The 13919-nt window shown below is 45.1% G+C and overlaps 1 protein-coding gene across 1 annotated transcript in view; it reads left to right on the forward strand.

The window, feature by feature from the left end:
- The first annotated feature begins 2198 nt into the window (after positions 1-2198).
- The window catches only part of LOC117040162 (rho guanine nucleotide exchange factor 6-like), a 38365-nt gene continuing 26644 nt past the window's right edge, over positions 2199-13919 (forward strand). Inside the window, exons 1-2 of the mRNA XM_033137760.1 lie at positions 2199-2508; positions 11387-11470. Of these exons, the coding sequence (XP_032993651.1) occupies positions 2344-2508; positions 11387-11470 (249 nt within the window). The 5' untranslated portion in view covers positions 2199-2343. The remainder of the gene's footprint in view (positions 2509-11386; positions 11471-13919) is intronic.

The following is a 13919-nucleotide window of genomic DNA, read 5'->3' on the forward strand; positions in this document are numbered from 1 at the left end:
CCTACACATTTTAAAGCCCTCATACTGAACTTAACTTCTGAAGAAAGCTCCAGTGTTGGGCAAGAGAAGGCCCTGTGTAGCTCATTTTATCACAGGTGCGAAATTAGGGGGGAGCTTGGAGGTTCAGTGCTTACATGTGTGTGGTTCCACAACATTTACTGCCTGTCCTTGGACAAGAATTGAGCTATAGTGCCGCAGCAGAGGAGAGTCCTAAGAAATTATTGACTACCCACACATTGTTAGCAATAACTACAGTACTGATGCTTGAATTTCAGTGGAGACCAGCCAGGTTTAAGTGACCATTAGATGTGCCATCTGCATTACAAAGTAGGATGTGCTGCTGCTAAGCTGAGAAATGTGTTGCTGGTTGAATTATGTGCTTAAAAGGCAGGGGAAGAAAGCCCCGTTAGGAAAAAATGGTGGTGTCAACCAAATCTAAACAACACTTTAAAACAATTTTGCATCAATGCCATCACACTTGCTACAAAACATGTTTTGCAATATAAGTCACATATTGCCCACATCTTTGGGACTGTCAGACTAGCAATAAATTATGTGCCCTCTTCTAGCTTCTAAAGACTGTCATAGATAAGTCTAGATATTTCTACACATCTCCAGGTCTAAAAGAGGCAAGGCTTTGTTCAGCCATGCATTCTAGTAAAAAAACACACTGGAGAACAGGTCTGGGGGGGTGCATAGGTCTGAAGGGCCACATTCAGTTCCTGTGTCTGAGGTTCCCACCTCTGGTTTAGGGTAACAGTGAATCTAAATGGCAATTATCTGTGTTCATTTTTCAGCCTTGCCCAGCATATCTGGTCTGGGTCTGAGTTCCCCTTTAAATTGGGATTTTGTTGTTGTTCAGTCATTCAGTCGTGTCCGACTCTTCGTGACCCCATGGACCAGAGCACGCCAGGCACGCCTATCCTTCACTGCCTCTCGCAGTTTGGCCAAACTCATGTTAGTAGCTTCGAGAACACTGTCCAACCATCTCATCCTCTGTCGTCCCCTCCTTGTGCCCTCCATCTTTCCCAACATCAGGGTCTCTTCTCATGAGGTGGCCAAAGTACTGGAGCCTCAACTTCAGGATCTGTCCTTCTAGTGAGCACTCAGGGCTGATTTCTTTGAGAATGGATAGGTTTGATCTTGCAGTCCATGGGACTCTCAAGAGTCTCCTCCAGCACCATAATTCAAAAGCATCAATTCTACGGCGATCAGCCTTCTTTATGGTCCAGCTCTCACTTCCGTACATTACTACTGGGAAAACCATAGCTTTAACTATATGGACCTTTGTTGGCAAGGTGATGTCTTTGCTTTATAAGATGCTGTCTAGGTTTGTCATTGCTTTTCTCCCAAGAAGCAGGCGTCTTCTAATTTCGTGACTGCTGTCACCATCTGCAGTGATCATGGAACCCAAGAAAGTGAAATCTCTCACTGCCTCCATTTCTTCCCCTTCTATTTGCCAGGAGGTGATGGGACCAGTGGCCATGATCTTAGTTTTTTTGATGTTGAGCTTCAGACCATATTTTGCGCTCTCTTCTTTCACCCTCATTAAAAGGTTCTTTAATTCTTCTTCACTTTCTGCCATCAAGGTAGTATCATCAGCATATCTGAGGTTGTTGATATTTTTTCCGGCAATCTTAATTAAAAAATGGCTGCTGTCTTGAAAGTTATAGCTAACACTTCTTTAACATTTCCTGTGCAGATCTAGCTGTTGAGCAGAACAGAGTGAGAATGAAGTGACAGGGACTGAGGTAGACTTATCTGTATCACCTCAGGACTGCATTTTTAATTGATTCCTGCATTTAAAGAAAGCCCTGCATGTAAAAAGCTAGTGCAGCAAGGCTCAGGCTGGGCTTAACTTGCTTGCTGGTGAGCTTTTTATTGTTTTTGCACAGGGGAATACTCAAAAAGGGCATTTCCCAAGATCCCCTCTACTGGCTCATTCTGCTGCAAGAGTAGTCAAGGTCTCTGTTTTATGTTAACGCGGAGTGCAAAGTAAACATTTGAGAGATACAGGATAAGGGCACCTCTATACTTGCAGCAAAACATCCGTCACAAAAGCTCTTCCCCTTCCTACTTCTTCAGAAATGATCGCAGAAGACCAGAAACCATCATGCAAATGCACAGAAACCCGTTCCACCAGTCAGAGGAAAGTCTGTTTCTGGTAATCTCTCTCTTCCCCCCCCCCCCATCAACCCGTTTGTGGCTTTAAGTGCAGGGCAGTAAGTAACCTCTACTGCTGCTCTGCTCACTCCAGAAGAAGCAGGAAGATACAGTCACGGATGTGGGTTAGGCAACGTTGCATGCAAGATCTGCAAAGCTGAAGACACTAAATCTTCAACCATGAATCCAGAAGAGCAAATCATAACGTGGCTGATTTCTCTGGGGGCTTTAAATTCTCCCAAAATGATTATTGGCGACCCTGTGCAGTTCCTGAAAACATCTCTGAAAGATGGGGTCGTTCTGTGCAAACTGCTTCTCCGCCTTCTTCCAGGATCTGTAGGAAAGGTAAGACCATGAAAGTTGTTGTTCACCTGCCCACTGATGAAAGCCTTTATTCCAGGCTTTGTAATAGAGGTACCATTTGGGAGTGATCCTATATATTTTCCAATGTCCTGCTGCAAGGATGTGGCCATTGCTTTAAATTTGAACCCCTAGTTCTTTCCAACAAACTTTAATATTTGCAAGAAGAAAAGAAAGTTGATGATAATAAGCATGGTCATGGCACGCAGTGGTTGTGTTACTCTGCTAGTACGGGAGCAACAACAGGCCTGCTACACTAAGACAACAAGCCCCAAACTATGTAGAAGCAGCCAGTGCTTTGTCAATTGGGTTAAAGCTGCTGTCAGAATCAGCCACCAGAGTGACTAAGGTGTCTTGGCATAAAAATAAAATGCTTTTCATAACAGCAATTATGAAACTTTGCAATAGCCCTGTAGAGTAGGCTGCTGGTGGTGTTGTTATCTCCAGACTGCAGAAAGGGGGGGGGGAATAATGCAGCTGAAAGAAGAGTGGTTTGCCTATTGCTGTCTATTGATTTCATGGAAGGTGGTGATATAAGAATTTGAGACATAAGCATCTGCTTTATAACTGGTCACATTATTTCCTCGACCAGTAGCTTTCTGGCAGAGACGGCTTTCCTAGTTCTGTTGCCTCTAACTGACTAGGCTGAGGAATCCCAAATGCTATTCATCCCCCCCCCCCCCCAGACCCACTGATTGGACACAGCGGTGAACCCTGCTATGGAAGCAAATTGGCTTCTGAGAGGATTTCAGTAGGGGCAAATGTAAGGTTCTACACTTAGGTACGGTGTTGGATTAAACCCTGTGGAGACCCCTAGGCAGTCAAAATCTCGGGGGTCCCCCTCTTGTTGGCATAACATTGAACTAAAAAAGCTTGATTGTAATTTTCTTTCAAGATCAAATCAATATTATTTTGATCCATTGTTACGGGGCTCCTAAAAGGCATTGGTCTCATTGGCCAGTGTCTATTCTGCCCATTTGGTAATCCGGCACTGCTTAGGCAGGAAGAACCAGTTGCACAAACATAAGAAGCGGATCACCTGGCTTGCAAGTAGTGAATGTGAAAAGGAGCTGGGGGGTCTTAATAGACCACAAGCTTCACATGAGTCAAGAGTGTGATGCAGCAGCAAAAAAAGCTAATGCAGTTCTAGGCTGCATCAGCATGCGTATAGTGTCCAGATCAATATACTGTTCTATTCTGCATTGGTCAGACCACACCTGAAATCTTGACAAGCTGGAAAATGTGCAGAGGAAGAAGATCAAGAGTCTGGAAATCAAGCTTTATGAGGGGCAGTTGGGGGAAATTGGTATGTTTAGCCTGAAAAAGAGGAGACAAAGAGGAGATAGGATAGCCATATTCAAATATCTAAAGGGCTGTCACATGGAAGTTAGAGCAAGCTTGCTTTCTCCTGCTCCAGAGGCTAGGACCCAAACCAATGAATTCAAGTTACAAAAGATTCAGGAAGCACTATCTGACAGTAAGAGCCATTAGACAGGAGAACAGACACCCACAAAAGGTGATAGACTCTCCTTCAGTGGAGATTTTAAAGCAGAAGTTGAGTTGGGATTCCTACATTGCTGGGGTTTAGACTATGGGATCCCTTCCACTCTACAATTCTGTGATTCTATGAACTAGCCCCAGCTAGGCATGTGTGAGTGCACTTTAAGGTTCCTGGCTGTACTTTTGCAGCCGTCTCTCTACCACCCTCATACCTGATGCTGCATATGATGATGAGGTATAGGGGTTGGGCAAATCTTGTCAAATCCAGGTTCTGTCAATTTATCCTTCTTCCATTCTTGAGTTCAGTTCTCCACATTTCCATATCTGTTTGCAATGGTAAGAAATCCTTTCGAAGTCCTCCTGGAAATCTGCCAGCATTGTACTGTGGGTTTGTCCTAATATACATACTTTTGCGGGTCAAAATATAATGCATTTTTTGTATTTAATAAAATACAAACACATGAAATAAAAATGTATGAAATTCTGAAGCACACTGTACACCACTACGTGCAACGTGTACACATGGTTGTGTTTCAGAAAGTGCAACTTAGGTAGGTTCACCTTTAGATGTGAACTGAATTAATATTTATTCACTTCCTAGCTGTGTGTGGCCCAGATGGAGATGGGAGAATAGGCTCCCAGAGCAAATTGGGACTCCTACCAAACCAAACATGGCTCATGGCTGGAGGTTCCCACTGTTGGTGGAGACAATATTGAGGCAGGTGGACCTCTGGTCTTGAAGCTTCCTAAGTTACTGAACTGTATTCATTGCTTCCAGCCCTGGTTTTACCCTTTTAAGGGCTATGGACCAGGATACCCGAAGGGCTGCTTACCTCCATAGGAATCTGTCCAGGCACCAAAATCTTTTCATGTAGGTCGTGCTTTGGGTTTTCCAGATAGGGACTATTGCTCTATGGCAGAGGATTCTCTCCCCCACCCCAATGTATATTGTTAACTTATTTTCATAATGTGTAAGAAGCAATAATCAACAAAATACACAGCCACACTATTATCTCTTTGAATGGCACACTGTGAGAAGTTGTGCACATTTACTGAAATCACCTTAAAGAATCATAGAATGGTTGGAAGGGATCCTGAGGACTATCTAATCCACTCGCCAACCCTGTGCCCAACACAGGGCTCAAAACTATGATCCTGAGAGTCTTATGCTGTACTGGCTGAGCTATTGCAGAGACAGATCCCTCCATAGATCACCATGCATTGATTGTGGATGTAATGCATGGTTTGATTCATTTGCATGTGTAATGAAAAGCAATACCAATTGGTGGTTCTATGGCAGAACTGATGCTTTGCATGCAGGAGGTCTTGATGTGGTAGCAAGTGATGTGATGGGTAAATTCCTGGCCTGGTAAAAGGCAGCTGCCTATGCCTTGCAGTGGCACCACCAGGGCAAGACTTTGGAGCGGAGTTGTTGAAGTCCCTCTTCTGCAGAATGAGCAGGAAGTATCCTCCATGCAGCAGGACTGGTAGCTTGCCACATTTTGGAGTTATGCACATTGCTATCCAAGAAGGAGCCCTCCATAAGGCCCTCCTTAAGTCCAAAGCCTAAAATTATCTCACTGCACTGTTCTGTCTTGCCAGTATGTTTGCAACCATATGGCTCAACAGCTATAAGGGATTCCAATGACCCAAAGAGCCTTGTGCACACAGACAGACACCTGGATTCTCTTCTACGAGTCATTTGTCATTCTGTACAGCCCTGAAAACACTTCTGCAACTGATGCAATCAAGTCAATTGTGATTTTAACAGTGCAATCCTCAACAGCAATCCCACTCAATGGGATCTACTTTCCAGTAGGTGGGTGTCTTTAGGACTGCAGCCTATGCACCCTTAAAAACACGAGATCTATGTTTGTTTGGACATAACTCCCACTGTATTCAGTGGGGCTTACTGGTTTGAAAAGTCACAAGGGTCATGGCTGAGGCTGCAGTCAGTGGTACCCAAGCCCATTTTTAAAGGAAATGATTGTGGTCCATTTAATAGCAGCCCTCTCCCTGCAGAGGCTAGTGCTGCAGAAATGGATCCAAAAGGCAGGGAAGGAATGGATCAGGGTGGGTACTCAGGTATATTTTTCTTAATGCACATCCTGTTTTCCCGTTTTCACCAGCTATAAGGTCATATAACTGAGTAGAATGTCAAGGCTCTTTTGCAAAGCACCTGACTTTGCAGCTTATCTCCTGCATCCCAGGGCAATTGCGTAGGATGATTGATGTGAATGAAAAGATGAGCTGTTTCTGGCTGGTAGGTAGGCACTGGGTGGTATCAGACCTCCAAATGTCCCCATTTTCCAGGGACACTCGCAGATTTACAGAAGCCATCCCGGTTTCTGATTTGATCCCAGAATGTCCTGCTTTTCCATAGTAAGTCCCTATTTGCATCAGATAAATATATTGGAGGGTATGGTAAAGGTAAAGGGACCCCTGACCGTTAGGTCCAGTCACGGACGACTCTGGGGTTGCGGCGCTCATCTCGCTTTATTGGCCGAGGGAGTAAGCCCTAGGCTCTGTGGTTTAGAGCACAGCACCACCCACGTCCCGGAGGGTATGGTAGGACGCCCCTATTTTCATTGAAGAAATGTTGGAGGCTATGTAGTTTTTGCATGTGATCCATGTCATTGGCGTATCAGAGGGTCAAGGACATCTATAAAACTGCAGCATGCAGAGGTCAAACAGACAACATCTATGTGGCACAGGTGAAGTCTTTCAGCAGCTGTAATGTTGGGAAAGGCAGCAGTTCAGATGGAAGTGGGGAAACAAGGCAGTGAGATTGGAGTTTGGTGGAGAATAGCAAATATAGCAGCAGTGTAAGCAACATTTGAGTTTAAAAACTCATAAGTCCCCCCCCCCATTCCAGCTGAACAGGAGGATCTGTGGGTCGCAGCCCAAATCAGCAATGTTTGGAAAGACAAAATGGAAAGAACTTTGCAGGAAAGAGGAAATAGCAGTGCGATAAAAGACAGTTAGCAAGATGGGATAGTAAATATTCACCCACCCAGCTTGTCCCTGGCTGTTGCCTTCTAAGTTCCTCCCTGTTCTCCAAAAAAGGGAACCTTTTAGCTGCAAAATCACTCTGATTGGCTAAATGTATACCTCAAGGACAGGCCTGTATACTTGTGAAATGCCCCATAAAAGGATGTGAGGGTCTGGGGCGGAACAGAAACATTCAAGGTAGTGGTTGGTTGATTGACATCCTAGACATTTTTTGTTGTTGTTGTCATGGAAGGAAGCTCAAGAGCAGGGCTCTCTCTCTCTGTGTGTGTGTGTGTGTGTGTGTGTGCACGCGCACACACGCACACACACAGAGCTCAGAGATATGGCATCTGTTTTGCATGCAGAAAGTCCCAGGTTTAACCCTTGGCATCTTTAGATAGGGCTGGGAATGTCTGCTGCCTGAAAACCTGGACAGCTGCTGCCAGCCAGTGTAGATAACACTGAGCTGGGTGGACCAAAGGTCTGATTCAGTATCAGGCAGCTTCCTATGTTCCAAGCTGAGAGGAAAACCCAATTATATTGCACAATTAGTTTGAAACTGTATTTAATGTTGTAGTTGTAAATTGCTGCAACCAGCCCTGAGACCTCATGGTGGAGGGTGGGTAAGAAATCAAATTAACTGCAAGTAATAATAATTACAAATTCTACACTCTGGTGACCTAAATCAGGTGCCATGCACAGTCAGGATTCTGGATGTGTGTGGTTTCCTCTTTATCGGGTCAGAAAACCGTTACTATTCTACTGCTTCTGTTAATCCTGTGGTGGCAGGGTGTGTGTTTGTGCGCGCATGCAAGGCAGGCAGGCTGCAGGCTGCTGCAGGACACAGCCCTATCCTCCACCCCTCTAAGCGCTGGAGCTATTATTAAGCAATGCCTGTGGCTTCTGAGATTTCACCATGTCTTGCTTGCAAGCATACCTTTGCAACTTCGAGGCTGCTGCTGCTGCCCAGAGCCTTGCTGTGGGGACTGTGCTTTTCTTCACTTCAGCAGCATACTCATGGTCCTAATGCACATTGTCCCAGGTTCAGTCCTCAACAGGTAGGACTGGAAAAACACTCCTGCAGGGCTGGCCCTACCACTGGGCAGAGTGAGGCAACTGCAGGAGCAACGGTGGAACACAGTTGTCTTCTATTTGAGGACGAACTTGCTTCCCCCCCAGGGGAACACGCGGCATGACAAATGAAGCAACAACAACAACAACAACAACCAAAAAGTACAAAACCAATGTACAGTACTAAACAGCTTTAGGAAACAGCAACACTAGCAGCTAAAAAAGGAAAGCGTTGAAATGCTTTTAAAGACCTGAGTAAATAGAAAGGGTGGTCACCCAGCACACTGGTAGCTGACATCAGGTAAAGGTAAAGGGACCCCTGAACATTAGGTCCAGTCGCAGATGACTCTGGGGTTGTGGTGCTCATCTCGCGTTACTGGCCGAGGGAGCCGGCGTACAGCTTCCGGGTCATGTGGCCAGCATGACTAAGCCACTTGTGGCGAACCAGAGCAGTGCACAGAAACGCCGTTTACCTTCCCGCCAGAGCGGTACCTATTTATCTACTTGCACTTTGACGTGCTTTCAAACTGCTAGGTTGGCAGGAGCTGGGACCGAACAACGGGAGCTCACCACGGGGATTTGAACCGCCGACCTTCTGATTGGCAAGCCCTAGCTCTGTGGTTTAACCCACAGCACCACCTGCGTCCTGCAAAAAATGCTCCATAAACAGGGAATCATAGCTGACCTCCAATGGTTTAGTGACCACTTCTGGGTTCATTTCAGAGCAGGAGGGATAACATCATCTGCTGGTGTATCAGGATAACTGGCTGATCTTCCTTGCTCTGGTAAGAGAATGGAGACTTCCAAGTTTGTTTTTGGCAGATTGGAGCAGACAAACTCAGAATGCAAGGAGAGAAGTCTGGATCCTTAATTCCATTGTCTTTGATGGTGTTCCTACTTCACACCAACATTTTAAAGGACAGCACTTTGTTGCAGATTGTTTGCATTCCCAATCAAAAGCTAAAAGTGGCATTTTGTTAAAGCCCAAGGTGTTTGAAAACTGAACTTACTGCGTGTTAGGAATAAGCACCCAGGAGTTCAGTGAGGCTTACTCCCAGGCATTTTTGCATATGATTTTAGTCATGCAGATCCTTATAAATTGGGGTCTGTGCTATATACTTATCTGTGGTGTTTATGAGGGTAACAATAGACGAAGGCAACCAGCGGCATTTTTGGACCTTCCTTGGGAGAATGGCTATGGGAGGTGGGCATCACGAGGACCTCCTGTATTTCAAAATTTACTGCTTCACCCCTCTCTGCCCACCACGCAGCTACTCTCTGATGGTCTGCCTTAGTGAAAGGGCTTCTGACAATCATTCAAAGCACATTCATTCCTTCAAAAATTCTGGGCATTATAGTTTGTTAAGGGCTGCTGGGAATGGTAACTCTGTGAGCGCAAAACTACAGTGCCCATAATTTTCGGGGTGGGGGGGGAGGATGTGCTTCAAATGTTCTGTGAAGGATATAGTTTGCACACAGCCTTTGTGTGTGAGAAATATTTCTACCTGACCCGTTCAAGTCTTTTTTTTTTTTTTAATGAATCAGGAACAGAATAAAAGAACAATTTAAAATAGGCCCACAATATACTAAAAAGAGCAGCAATCATCTAGCATATCCATGTGGGAACATGGGCTTTTCCGATAGCTGGGTCTCTGTGACCTTATAAGGCTTTCAAGGTTAAAAAACAGCGCATGGAATTGTGGTTGGACAACAGACCAGAGAAATGGTTTAAGAGCTGGTTATGTATACAGTATTCCATGCTTCTGGTCTCCTTCAACAATCTAGCTACATCTTGTGGTGCATCAATTTGAATGTCAGACTAAGACCTGGGAGTCCAGGGTTCAAATCCCCACTTGGTCAAGAAGTTCATTGGGTGACCTTCGACCAATCACTGCCTCTCGCAGCTGCTCTGGGTAGGTTCCAACAAATTAAAAACTTAAGCACAGTAAACATCAAACATTAAAAAAATTCCCTACACAGGGCAGGGCTGCCTTCAGGTGTCTTATGAAAGTCAGGTAGTTGTTTATCTGTGTGACATCTGATGGGATGTCCGAATTGGATTTAAGGTGGTACAGGTGGCCCCTCCACACAGGGCACCAAGCCAAGGGGTGCAAAATAATGTTAATGATAAAACCTATATTTATATGGGGACCTACTGAGAAGATCCATTTTTAAAAGCAACAGTACCAAAAGGAATCATTGGGAAAATATTTAGGGATGGTGCCAAGTTTTGCCCTCGCTCAGGGCACCATATTACCCAAGTCTGCCCCTGCCTTAACCTACCTCTTAGGGTTGTTGAGTGGATATAATGGGGGTGGGGGAAAACCATGGTGGTGGTGGGGGGAACCTACATACATACAAATAAATAAATAAATAAATAAATAAATAAATTTGCATTGCCCAAGGCATCTTAAAAGACGCTGGCACTGTATAGGTGCCTCATAACACTCCTTACACATTTATAAGTAATTGATATTTCAGTGTGGCAGCACCTGCATGTTTGGAACTCCCTGCCTATTGACATCAGGCAAACACCTTCACTGTACTCTTTTGGTGCCTGCAAATAACATTTTTGTTTAGGCAAGCCTAGCCAGACCTGCAGAATGCAGGCACATGTTTTAAGTTATTGCTGGTTTTAGTTATTTTTGAAGGTTTTAAACGGTTGATCCCCCACCCCCATAATTCCACTGATCCTTCTATGTAAACCACCTTAAGTCTTGCTGCTGTTAACAAAGAAGTTGCATATAAATTTCGAGAAAGAAAGACAGCCCCACAAATCATGCCTCCCAGAGTTGCAAAGGGAGCGCCTCTGTTTGCCCCCCCAAATTGCTAATTAAACCCACAACTATTTATTGGGGTTCTTTTCTCTTCCCCCCCCCCCCCCCACCTCTTGGTCCACCCGTTTCTGAAAGGATCCGGCTGCAATTTGGGTAGGAGGAGGGGAGATCTTCAGGGGCCATCAGTGTCACCCTCTGACGTTCAGAGCAGGGATGTGAGCTTGTCGCTTTCTGGTTCGCTCGCTCTGTTGCCTGTTTGTACTTCCTGGGCTGACAGCTTGCCTGCCTCCCTCCCTCCTTTCTACCGCCCGCCACCCACGCTGCAATCCACCTTCTCCTGCAAAATCCATCCAGCAGCAAGCTTGCTTTATTGCCAACAAGCGGTCTAACATCTTCCCTGGCTTTGCTGAGAACAAAACAGGTTAATCTGACAGGAGCCGCCACGGGGCTCGTAACCTCTTTCTGGCTGCTGCTATAGGTGATGTTTTTTTTTTCCTAACCTGCAAAAAAATTTCTCTCTTTAGTTTTGCCGGGAGCCCAGGACAGAAGCCGACTGCATTGGCAACATCGAGGAGTTCCTAAACGGGTGTGCTGCACTTAAAGTCGAGGTAAGTGCCAACCCATTGTAGCTGCCTCATATCACGGCCACGTTCACACCACTCATATAAAGCGCCACGATACCACTTTAAACAGTCACGGTCCCATCCTCCGCCCCAATAATTCTGGGAGCTGTAGTTTGTTGAGGGGAGCTGAGAGTTGTTAGGACTGCTCCCCTCCCAGACCTACAAATCTTAGAGTGGTTTAACAGTCAAGCCCTCTTCAGAGGGAGCTGTGGGAAATGATGTTCACTAAATAATCTCTGTATTACAGCTGAAAGTATCTCCCATAACTGTCGATTGAAAGGAATGTGATTTAAGTTCATTTTGGGGCAGAAGGATTTCTTATTCAAGTTCATTCTCTTACACCTCGATAGCTCAGTTGGTTGGACTGTAGTGCTGATAATGTCAAGGCTGCAGGTTCGATCCCCATAAGGAACAGCTGCATATTCCTGCATAGCGGGGGGCGGAGGGGGGGGGGGTTGGAGTAGGTGATCATAAGAGTCCCTTCCAACTCTACAATTCTATGTGTTGTGGATGTCTTGGTGTTGTTGTTTTTTACACTTTAGACTCTTTAGGCCTTTAAGCTTAAAGATCACAATAGTTGAAGCAAATAAACGAAATAATTTTACATTCCAGTGTTTTTTTGTTTGTTTATGTTTTCTTAGCATGCTGGTGTTTAAAGTGCTGAGAGCTTTTATAATGTGGTTTGAGAACAAGGTATTTCAAGGACTGCCTGCTCCTGGATCATAGTATCATAGGGGGGTCAGCAAACTTTTTCAGCAGGGGGCCGGTCCACTGTCCCTCAGACCTTGTGGGGGGCCGGACTATATTTTTTTGAGGGGGAGGGATAAATGAATTTCTATGCCCCCCAAATAACCCAGAGATGCATTTTAAATAAAAGCACACATTCTACTCATGTAAAAACATGCTGATTCTCGGACCATCCGCGGGCCAGATTGAGAAGGCGATTGGGCCGGATCTGGCCCACGGGCCTTAGTTTGTCTACCCATGATCTAGTCCAGCCCCCTGCAATGCAGGAATCTCAGCTAAAGCATCCATGACAGATGGCCATCCAACCTCTGCTTAAAAACCTCCAAAGAAGAAGAGTCCTCAACCTCCAAACAGCTCTGGAACAGCTCTTACTGTAAGAAAGTTCTCCCTCATGTTTAGTCAGAATATCTTTTCTTGTAACTTGAAGCCATTGGTTCGAGTCCTACCCTCCAGAGCAGGAGAAAGCAAAGTTGTTCCCTCTTCTATGTGACAGCCCTTGAGATATTTGAAGATGGCTATTATATCTCTTCTCAGTGTCCTTTTTGCCAAGCTAAACATACCCAACTCCTGCAACTGTTCCTCATAAGGCTTAGTTCCCAGACTCTTGATCATCTTGGTTGCCCTCCTCTACATTCGTTCCCCACTCCCCCCCCCCCGAGATTATTTGGTACGGTCCTCTGAAAACTATTGATTTCTGTGATTCAGCTTGTGGGTACCAAAAAATGGACCTTCTCTTTAGTGCAGAACAGTTAGTGGACTACAACTCCCACAAGCCCCAGCCAATGACAGTAATAATGGGAGCTTTCACAATGTCATAGTTGTACCAACCCACAGCGCCCCCTAGGCTTGGCACCCAGTGTGGTGGAACTGGTCGTGTTACCCTAAATCTTCCTCTGTCAGCAGGTCCCTCACCTGCGCTCGAGGGGCATTGCATGTTTTGAATACCTAGCTCTGTCAATATTTACAGCCTTCTAGCACAAGACAGAAATATTTTTCTTAAGGGGGGAAAAAGGGATTGAATTCCTGTTTGTTGCCACGGTTTTAATCTCCAGCTGCTATTGAAGATTTATTTGGTTTTCTGTTTCTGTGGCTTTGTACTAGTTCTCTGATGAGTTGTTTTAAAATGCATATTTTGTTTGAATCTTGAATCCTTGTTTGGGCTTTTTCCGGGGTGGGGGTTGGGGTGGCGAGTTATGTTCTACCTCCGCTGTCAGAAGCTTTATCTGTTTGGCCACTATGAGAAAATGACGTTGGACTAGATGGGCTCTAGTTGTTGTTCTCTAGTGGCAGGATATAAATCTAGAATGTAAAAGTATGAGATTCTCAATCTCAGGGTCGTGGGTTCGAGCCCCAAGCTGGACAGAAAGATTCCTGCATTGCAGGGGGTTGAACTGGATGACCCCCGGGGTCCCTCCCTGTGGGAATGTTTAGGAGTGTGGATGAGTATATATTATTTATATATCTCAATCCCAGCTTGTGTGAGCAAGCTCCAAATTTAGCAGAGTTTACATTCCCTTTTAAAACACAGCAGAAAAACGTTTGCATAGGCTTGCTTAAGCCAGCTATATTCCTGGTATATTCCCCTTGTTCCCTCTTAAAAGTAGAAAGACACAATACTGATTATAAGATATAAAAGGAGTTTACTTACAGACATCCATGAGTTACAGTACATGCTTCAAGGAGGCAG

This window comes from Lacerta agilis, chromosome Z, assembly GCF_009819535.1.
Source record: "Lacerta agilis isolate rLacAgi1 chromosome Z, rLacAgi1.pri, whole genome shotgun sequence".
In the NCBI taxonomy this organism is placed as follows: domain Eukaryota; kingdom Metazoa; phylum Chordata; class Lepidosauria; order Squamata; family Lacertidae; genus Lacerta; species Lacerta agilis.